The sequence below is a fragment of the Micrasema longulum genome, unplaced genomic scaffold, assembly GCF_059751315.1.
Source record: "Micrasema longulum isolate JH-2025_06_02 unplaced genomic scaffold, ASM5975131v1 h1tg002111l, whole genome shotgun sequence".
In the NCBI taxonomy this organism is placed as follows: Eukaryota; Metazoa; Arthropoda; class Insecta; order Trichoptera; family Brachycentridae; genus Micrasema; species Micrasema longulum.
In genome coordinates, this window is record NW_028279277.1 from 79896 (window position 1) to 90317 (window position 10422).

The window sequence follows — 10422 nt, forward strand, 5'->3', positions numbered from 1 at the left end:
GTGCTAGTTTGGGGACTGTTTATTGGGCTACTGGCCCCTCTTGCTGGGCTTGGCGTGGCCCTCCTTCACCTCCCAGGGCATCTTGTGCGACGCGAGCGTGTAGCGCTTCTTCTTGGCCACCTTGCGCGAGTGCATCGCCGACACGGGCGCCACGCCGCGGCGCTGCAGCGACAAGAAGTGCTCCGCGAGGCCGCCGCCTGGAAGGGACACGTTAAAAGGGGTAATAATAATGCGTAACCTAGAGAGAAGCGATTTTGTTTTGTTTGACAACAAACACATAACGGTTCTGTCGGATGCTTTTGTCGCTGTGCTTGGCACTGTTTGTAAATAACTTGGATATTGACGTTTTAATAAATAAAAATCCACAATGGTGAATTGCAGTATGTTTGGTTGCAGCAGTAGGAGCGTCAAAGCTGTTAAAGGAGTCAGTTTTCACAGGGAATTGATTCCCAATATTTTCCCACGATTTACATTGATTTTTAGCATTTATTGTCCCGACACGTGTATTACGTTGCTTAAAAACTTTCCTTATATCAACATATTTACTTCAGATACTATTATTTCTCAATTTAAGGGATAAATTAGTGAATTAAAGAATGTTGACTGTTGATAATGACAGTTGATTACGGGCAATATGTCGGGGCCGCACTAGGCATCCATAAAAAGTTTGATTGAGGTCGATTCAAATTTTACTCAAAAATAGCAACGTTAACCTTGAAATCACATCAAAAACGACATGTCCAAATTTCAACATGGAAAGTGACACCGTCTATGCTGACGCTGTCTAAGGAACATAAAAGCTAATGCTCCGCATAATTTCAGGGTTGTCAATAATACCGCGCAACAATGTAAATAAATGCGTAGTTAAATATACATTCCTTCTGATCTTCATACTGCTGTAACCGAGCATACCCTGGAGGAACTCGGTGGGATAAAGCCATGGATAATACTGACTTCAAAAATATTAATACCCTTAAAATTCTCTTCTGTTGCCTAGTTCGCCCGCACCTAGAGTATTCCTCTGTCATCTGGTCTCCGTATTATGATGTTCACATCAAGAATATTGAATCAGTTCAATGTCGATTTTTGAGAAAGATAGGCTGGAGGTTGGGCTTATCCGGAGACCAATATACGTATAATGAGTTAGAAAATACATATATTTTCTCTTCAAGACCTAATCCTATTTAAAATTCTCAACTCGCTCTTTGATGCGCCTGAACTACTGAGCTCGATAAAATTAAATATCCTAACTAGAAACCTCAGACAAAACTGACTCTTTCATACCGATAACCATAGAACTGACTATAGTTTCCATTCCCCGGTGCCCAGAATTCTCAGGTCTGCCAACAAACATACCAGTCTTGATTGCTTCGATAACAAATTGTCTTCTTTCAAACGGTCACTGAATCAAATGCAATTATAAACACCTCTCTCCGAGTCTACTATATACCATTGTGTCTTTCTACTTTCCTTTATAATAATTTTCTATGCATAAATATGTCCTTAAAAATGCCCATTGGGCGTATATATAAATAATTTCTTCCAAACCCTCTCCACCATAAGGGAGTGCTCCAATGAGCGGAGCCTTGCGAAGCTTGACGTAACGTTTTACCGCAGCGAGAATAATGATTCACCTTTGGGCACGAGGTTCCTGAGGTTCCCGCTGAGGTCCGCGGCGTCGGGGTACTCCGGCGCCGGCTCCCGGAAGCCGACGGCCTTGATCCGCGGCGCCGGCGGGTGCTCCCGGCGCCGCTGCACCCGGGCGTCGCGCTGCTCCGCCTGCTTCTTCTCGGTGGTCACGATGGCCTTCTGCAGGAACCGCAGTCTGGAAGGAGAATGATGACAAATCTTAAAAGACACTGACTTTGCGATTTTCCATTTTACTTCTGTGCGTGTAAAAACCCTTTGGGCGTTAATAAATAAATAATATTGACTGACAAAGCTGACATTGAGAACCTGACGTCTCGTAAAGTACGCAAGCGTGCCTAAGTATACGGGCCAGCTAACAGTATCGCCCCCGCTTGATGACAGTTGTCACAGGAGTTTGCTGCGTCTGTTCTCTAATTACTTAATTAATAATAATAATAATCATAGTTTATTTAACAAAAATAACAATTACTTTATCTACTCAATACTCACTTAGGTAATAGATTTTTCTGGATCATGTCTAGTCTGCCTTACTAGGTAAAACCTGTTTTAAGGCAGACATTTTTAAGCAAAATAAACAATAACATTAATACCTACTAGTTAATTTACTATACAGTTTTACAATATTAATTTATTTAAGAATGTATTTTGAGTTTGTCCAAATTTTTGTAGACAAGAACTGGATTTAACTGTTAGCTGTTATTATTAACATCTTACAACAGAGATGAAGAACATTTAAATGTTGATAAATTACCTGGTCCATGAAGAAGTATAGAAATTGAAAAAATAACATTTTCAGGCGTTGCCTAGTCTAGTATGTAGGTAAAATAATTCAATTATAAGAATCTCACCCGCATGAATAAAGGTATCAGCTCTTTAACTTCACAAACATCAACAGATGAAAGAATTGAAGGAATACAGATGTTCAAATATGGGCAGAATGGTGAATATTACACAGTGTGTAAAGTGGCCACTTAAACCAGCCATTGACAGGTCATAAGCCCTGTAGATGCCTAGACTTCTATATTACCTTCTTTTAAATGTTCTTTATCTCTGTTGTAATATGTTAAGGTATTTTGATTAAATTTTCCGATTTTTGTCAACCTAAACCCAGTAACCATTTTACTTATTTATTTAATGGTTTTGCAATGTTTGGGTAGCATATTGAATATTTTGGGGCCCAGAAATCTGAAATATCTTTGCCCGAATTCAGAGTTTGCCGTAGACCCCATGACCCATCCTCTAGTCTGACTTCTGCTGGTGTGGGAGTGTTCCTTTCGGGACTTGGAATAATTTGCTTTTACAGAGGGCATTTGCTTTCACAGCCGCCCGTCAATTAATAAATGCGTTTGTAGTATCTACAGTCGATTATTGTAATGGTATCTACGCAGGTCTACCAATGAACAAAACGACTCGCCTACAATCTGTATTGGATGCCGCAGCGAGACTTATTTCCGGAATCTCTAAGTTCAGTCAGATCACTCCACTATTTCGGGAATTACACTGGCTACGTTTTCCGCAGAGGGTCGAATACAAACTCTGTCGGCTCATGTATACGTCACTGGGCAACTCCGCTCCGGAATATCTAAGGGAACTCTGCATTCCAGATGAACTAGCTGACTTCTTCTTCTGTCTTACGCTTAGATCAGCTACATCTACGTCGAAAGGAAAAGTTATTATACCTCTATTGTAAAGCGCCCTTGAGGTATTATATTACGAAAATGGCGCTATATAAGTAATCCATAATTATTATTATTCTAAAAATATATAATCGCCTTATATCTAAGATCTCAAATTCCTCAAATAACTTGACGCTGGGGTACCTTTTTTTAAAAATTATTTTGACTACTGATTTTTGAGCAGATTCGAGAGATTTTAACATTGATTTATTAGTGCCTCCCCAACCTATTATGCCATATGTTATAATTGAGTTACATAAGATTAAATTCATATTAAAAAAAAATATAAGAGCCTGCTGACGAACTTGCTCGCAACTCAGCGAGACTTTTAATTAAAATATTTTTTCTCCCGAACGGATAACGCCTAGAATATTTACAAATATGAATATGTCCTCGGACTGCCGTCTCTCACTTGTAAATGTCGGCGACCTTCTTCTTCTCCTTGGCCTGCTGGCGGATGGCGGCGTTGGCCTGGCGCTGCAGCCGGATGTGGCGCTTCTTCTTCAGGTCCCTCTTGCGGTTGCGCACGGGCGGGTTCACCGCGCGGTACTCCTCGCCGCTGTCGGCCGAGGCCTCCTCCCCGGGGTCCGGCAGACCCTGACGCAGCTCCGCCAAGTTCTCTTCCTGCGGAGGGAAGGCGGAAAATAATCGAGGAGAGCCTTTTTTTTCAAAATGCTCAAGACTAAGAACATTTTACAGATGGTTTAAGTGGCTCGATTTTATTATTTGCATGTTAGTGAATCAAGTGTCCTGACGAAATCGATAGACAAAGAAAATCGGTGAGTGGTTATCTATACAAACAAAAGGCAATGTTCATTGTGTGTCTTCGATAGGCTAAATAACTACTGAATCGATTTACATGCAATTTTTTTGCAAAATGATCATCGTTGTCCTGAGCATGTTTATAGCATACAAGCTGGATTTTCTTCCTAGAGAGTTATTCAGATCTAAATTTGTTGCAACAGAGGGAAAACGTTTTCTAGATGGGAATGCTGTCTGCAAACATTTGGACATACTCAAAATTGGAAAATTGTTTTCAGGTATCGGCTAGTAGTTGAATCGGTTCAGCCGGATGAATCTCACCCACACGATAAAGGCTTCAGCTTTTTTACTCCACAAAAGTCGACAGATGGGAGAATTGAGGAAATGTGGATGTTTAAATATGGGCAGAACGGTGAATGTCATACAGCGTGTAAAGTGGCCACTTAAAGCAGCTAACGACTGCTAGACTTCCATATTCCCTTCTCAAAAAGGTTTTTCCTCTGTTGCAACAAATTTAGATCTGAATAACTCCCCAGGGAGGAAACCCAGCCTGTCTGCAAACATTTGGATATACTCAAAACATTGTTGATTTTATTTCATATTTAAATAAACATACAATATTTATAAATGTGCAATTTCTATACTTAAAATTAGTAATAAAAATAATGTGACTCGTTCCAGGACACTTAACAATATTCATTTTAAAAAATGTTCTTACATTTGAGAAGGACAAAGAAGACTAACTTAATAAACAGAGATAGTTAACAAAATGTTCAGACAGTTTTAAACACTACGCATTTATGTTTTAATTAGTTTATGTACATCAAATAAATGTATGAAAGAATTGAAAAGTATGGATGTGGGAGCGAAAATGAGTAATCTAACTGTCAGTTGCCTTCTGTACGCCGATGACGCAGTCCTCCTAGCTGACAGCGAAGAGGAACTGCAATCCTCGGTTACAAAGGTTTACGAAGTGTGCAAGGAGAGTGATTTGCTAATGAATGTGCAAAAGTCGAACGTCATGGTCTTTGAAAGAAATGTAACTATGACTGAATGTAAGATTGTAGTAAATGGAGACAGTTTGAAACAGGTCGAAGAATTTGTATATCTGGGTAGTATGTTTACTAGAGATGGAAATATGGACAAGGATATTGAAAGGAGGGTTAGTGCCGGTAACAGAGTTAATGGTGCCTTAAAGTCTGTCGTAGCAAATAAGTGTCTATCGCAAGAGGCTAAATTAGCAGTTCATAATGGAGTTCTGGTACCAACCCTAATGTATGGAAGCGAAGCATGGAGTTGGAAAAAAAGGGACGAAAGTAGACTGAATGCTGTTGAAATGCGATCCCTCAGGCGAATGTGCGGAAAAACAATGTATGATAGGTGCCCTAATGTCGAAATTAGAGCAGAATGCAAGGCTGAGTTAAGCATTATCGACAAAATTAAGAAAGGTCTTTTGCGATGGTTCGGTCATGTGGAGCGAATGAATGATGAAAGAACGGCTAAAAAGATTTATGATGCGAATGTGTCCGGTTGTAGAAGTCGAGGAAGGCCGAGAAAGACATGGCATGATCAAGTACAACAAATTCTTGAAAGTGGTCATGTGAAAAGTCGGAATAATCGACGTGCGTGCATGAGAAGATGTATGAATGTGAAGGAAGCAAAGGAAGTGTGCCAGGACAGAGTGGTGTGGCGTTCTATCCTCTCTGCCTACCCCTCCGGGGAAATGGCGTGATGGTTAGTTAGTTAGTTAGTTATATTATTTGTATTACAAAACGCACAATGAAAGGACAAACACCTAACCTAAGCCATACACTTGTGGAGCAGTTGATTCATTATTGGTTTGGGCGAATGAGACAATACATTTTACTTCTACCCAGCTCCACTATCCATTTTTTTATAGCCTTTTTGAACATTTTCTCGTTACTAATTGTTTTAATAGAATAATACTCAAAAATTCCCTTTGTCCGAAAGTGGTATTAGTTTGTATTTGTTTAAGTTGTCTTTGTGTTGAGGATCTAGAGATTATATTATTTGTATGTGATGTATTGTAGGGGTTATGTCTTTCATTTTGAGTAAGAGTAGTTTTTGAATCTGTAAGTGAGAATTGTTTTTTAGCGTATAATTATTTAGGTGTCATAAGTTGTGATTTGTGGAATATTTCTTCAGTAGATGTCTGTGTGTTGGGACTCCGAGTATTATTTTGACTATGGATTTTTGTGCAACAAATACACTATTTAAAACTGTGTCACTCGCACCACCCCATCCGATTATACCGTACTCCAAAATTGATTGGCACAATGCAAAATAAATCTTTAAAAGTCCCTGTACATTAATTATATTTAAAACGAGGTCTTCGACTGCCGAGTACTTGTCCATTCCATTTCGGTCAACCAGATCAGAAACTGAAGGAAGAACTCGGACAAAAAGATTGCTTAGTAAGCTAGACGTATCTTCACTCAGTCCTCTTATTGTCAATGGTACCAATATTCAATACAGGAAATCCGTAAACAATCTAGGAGTACAAATGGATGAACATCTCTGCTGGCGAGCTCATACTAATGAATTAAGCGGCAAAATATTGTTCAGTCTACACTCACTTGGAAGGTTGCAAAAATTCTTACCCATTAGTACTAAATGCCCCCTTGTACAAGCATTACTACTACCCATTCTAGATTACGCTGATGTTTCCATGACTGATTTAAGCTGTGAGCAACTCGATAAACTTGAACGACTTCAGAATACATGCATAAGGTACATTTTTGGTCTTAGGAAATATGACCACATTTCTGATTATCGTAGGCAACTGAAATGGCTCAAAATTAGACAGCGGAGAGACTATCACTCCCTCTCACTTCTGTTCAATGTACTTCATAGTCCTAACGCTCCTATATACCTGCGTGAAAAATTTCAACGCTTATCAGTTCATGGTTTACCTCTTCGTTCTAATTCTCGAGGCACTCTCTTAATACCCATCCACAATTCCTCTTTCTTCTCTAACTCATATAGTGTCCATGCGGCTCGACTGTGGAATCATCTCCCATCCACCATCAGAGATGTTATTGCATTATCTCTGTTTAAATCACGTCTGAAGAAACATCTCCTTTCTCTTCCTTTATCTCTCATCCTTTCCTCTTTTTTTCCTTTTCCCATTGAGTAATAGTTTTGATTTAAGGTTAAACAAATACGTTTATTTCTATTTTTATACATCTTTAGCTTTTTAATATTTTTTTCTATTGAATATGTTCTGTAACTTGAATTATAAAAATTAAACTTTCATTTTATTGGTTGGTTGCAAGAAATTGTCACTTGGCAATAAGTCCGCCAATGTTAAAATAACATTATGTACAAAAAGTTAAATAAATAAAATAAAAAGCAGTACACGAGATATATACACGCACCAGCACAGACTACCTGCCTATAACAATTAATGATAAAAAAAATTCTCTGCGTACTCACCAGTTTTTGCCTCGCGGAAACTCTGCGGAACATCGCGGAAGTGACTCGCACCAGGTGCTGCTCTTCCTTAATGACCTTCTGCTCCTGAGCGACCACCTCCTCGAGCAGTTCTCGGTGGTCCTGATGAAGAAACAACCATGAGAAGACGTCACAAGCCACTAAAACAGTTATGTGGAACTAATTACAGTAAAACTTCGTTTTTAGGTTTTCCCACTTTTTACCACGTGTTCAGGACCCACTTTTCTTCATACATTTTCATACAAATATTCCCCTCAATTAACGTTTTATACATATTTCATCACCCCGGTTTTACTTTTAAAAATTTTCAGAATTCATTTGATGTGTCAAAAAAGACAAAATTATGTCGTAATAATGATGCCGCGGCCCGCGCGCCACCGCGTGTGCCACGCGAATGAACAGTAAAAATAGGTAAACAACTAATAAAGGATAAATTATTGTCTTAACCTAAATTCAAAGCAGGTGCAGTTTATTGACCTTTTTGTTTAAGTGTCTTCCTCTAGGGTTAGTCTTAGTTTTCATTTGAACAAAAACGTCATATTGACTTGACAAACGTTTAGAAACAATAAAGTTTTAATATCATTAAATTGCGATGTTTAAAACAGAACAATAGACATATTTAAAGCTATAAAAAAGATGGTTTAAAAAGTTGTCATAAAAGTGGAAACAATTTTGGCGCGATCTATATGACAGTTGTTTTAGTGATGCCATAGAAAAAAAAGTGATACCGTATAAAAGAAATTTCCCAACATTTAGGGGAAAAATTATTGTTCGTTATTTTATGCAAATTCAAAATTTTTGTTTTTTTTTTATTTACACATAAAATAATTTGAACATGCCGTTTTAAATCAAAGAAAAAAAAACAGATTACATAATATTGTTTGAAAAAATATAAAAATTATTTTAGTGAAATCATTGAAAATAGGTAAAAAAAATATTGTCAATTTTTATAGAAGTATACGTACACTATAGTGTAGCAAATCAATTTTATTTTTTTATAATTCTCATTTTTTCCATACATTTTTCATTTCCTCACTTGAGCGTTTTCCTCAATTTTAAACTTTTTTTCTTGCTCCCTTGAAAAACGTAAAAAGGGGTTTTACTGTAATTATGAGAGAATGTTCAAACAAACACGAAAGGTTCATTAGTTGGCAATTTTAAATTTAAATTATCGTGATTTCCTTTTCCCCACCAAGCGGAGCATTCTTCTCCGACTACTGAGGAGCCTGCCGCTGACCTGACCTGATCGATCCACCGCGTGGGGGATCTCCTCTTCCTCTTTTTCCCCCCACGCCGCTTCGACGGACCATGTTTCGGCAGCACAAGGAAAACGGAGCGGGCCAAACCTCGATGAGCTTTATCTTGGTACTGTAACTGTCTGTCGTCGACAGGATACCCTGGATTCGTCTCACCTTGTAGTTGGGGTTGTAGCTGGCCCCCGGGTGGGGCGGCACGACGGCCCCCGCGTGGGGCGCGCGGCGGGAGGGGCGCGAGGGGCGGATGCGCGCTGCGTTACAGTCGCGGGTGTCGCGCGACAGCCACTCGGGGGGCGGCGCGGGCGCCTCGGGCGTCACGGCTGGAACAAATTACGCATTTCTAACACCTGTAGTTCGATCGTAATTTAATATTTGAATATTAACTAAAATTAGTTAATATTCAAATATTAAATTTGAGTAGGTACTTGTTTGTGGTTGAATTCCAAAACATAAAATAAATATTTTTTCAAATATGGCATTCTTTTTGCAAACGTCAAACTCCGGTCTTCTCACCAACAAAGGGGTGTACTTGTGTAGGAATACGATTTTAAAAAATGTATTGAAATTAATATTATTTTAGTGTTACCAAAAATCCAATAAAAAGAAATAAATGGGTAGAAATTATAAGGAATTTAAGGAAAGAATCTGATTGAGATCCACAAAAAACAAATGATGTTTGTAAACATTCAAAAACAAACTTTTTTTTACACAAAAAATACATCTTTCCATTTTTTCGCAAATGCATTCTCCTCGAATGCAACTCTGGTAGATCGATGAATAAAACATTTACGCTCCTAACGTCTTTTTTACATATTCGATTGAAGATTTTAATATCTACGAACACACACACGGCGCAAAGATCTATATTTCTCTGAAAACCGCACGTAAATCAGTTAAGCCGTTTAGGAGTACGGTGACATCACAGTACAGAGGAATTATATATATAAAGATTGGCCCGAGACAACGAGTTGCCCAGTTTACAGAGAAACACCAATATATTTTCCATCACGTACCTTCCTCTCCCCACAGATCCTGGGTGATGTTGGTTCTACACTCCTTCACGTCCCGTTTCCTCTTTCTGTCCAGCGCCCGGTTCTTCTCCGCCATTTCAAACTTCTTCTTGTAAATGCCCTTTTTCATTTTTTTCATTTCCGTCCTTTTGCTGAGCGTCACCGGGCGGACGTGGTTGCGCTTGCCGCTCGGATCCCCGACCTAAAATATAGAAAACGATTTATTAATCATTCAAACAGAACAAACGAGCTGTCACCCCGTTCGCCCGGGAATTCAGAGGATAGAAAGCCACTTTAACTATTGTTTGACATCACATCACACTAGTCGACATAGGACACAAGATTTGACACACAGTAGAACCCCCTTTTTACGTTTTTCAAGGAGCAAGAAAAAAAGTGTAAAACTGGGGAAAACGCTAACGTGAGAAAATAAAAATGTATGGAAAAAATAGGAATAACATTTTTTTTAAATGATTTGCTACACTATAGTGTACATATACTTCCAGAAAAATTGTAAAAACTCTGATATGTGGAAATTTACAATAATATTTTTACCTATTTTAAATGATTTCACTAAAAATATTTTTTTAAACA

The 10422-nt window shown here is 38.6% G+C and overlaps 1 protein-coding gene across 1 annotated transcript; it reads right to left on the minus strand.

Annotated features, from left to right (window-relative positions):
- On the minus strand, positions 1-10046 carry LOC148273002 (ribosome biogenesis factor Nop53-like). The gene is made up of 6 exons (XM_088239283.1): positions 9832-10046; positions 8975-9138; positions 7545-7664; positions 3739-3950; positions 1635-1825; positions 1-197 (listed from the first exon to the last, which is right to left on the minus strand). Exons 1-6 carry the CDS (start codon positions 9965-9967, stop codon positions 28-30), a joined length of 993 nt encoding a protein of 330 aa, XP_088095409.1. The 5' UTR covers positions 9968-10046; the 3' UTR covers positions 1-27.
- Positions 10047-10422: the final 376 nt, after the last annotated feature.

What these genes read in the sequence shown, in the direction of transcription:
- LOC148273002 (XM_088239283.1), bottom strand. Translation starts at nt 9,967, where the DNA reads ATGAAAAAAATGAAAAAGGGCATTTACAAGAAGAAGTTTGAAATGGCG. An exon ending in GGATCTGTGGGGAGAGGAAG is followed by an intron (nt 9,139 to 9,831) that starts GTACGTGATGGA and finishes AATTTGTTCCAG; the next exon opens with CCGTGACGCCCGAGGCGCCC. An exon ending in CAGGAACCTCGTGCCCAAAG is followed by an intron (nt 198 to 1,634) that starts GTGAATCATTAT and finishes TGTCCCTTCCAG; the next exon opens with GCGGCGGCCTCGCGGAGCAC.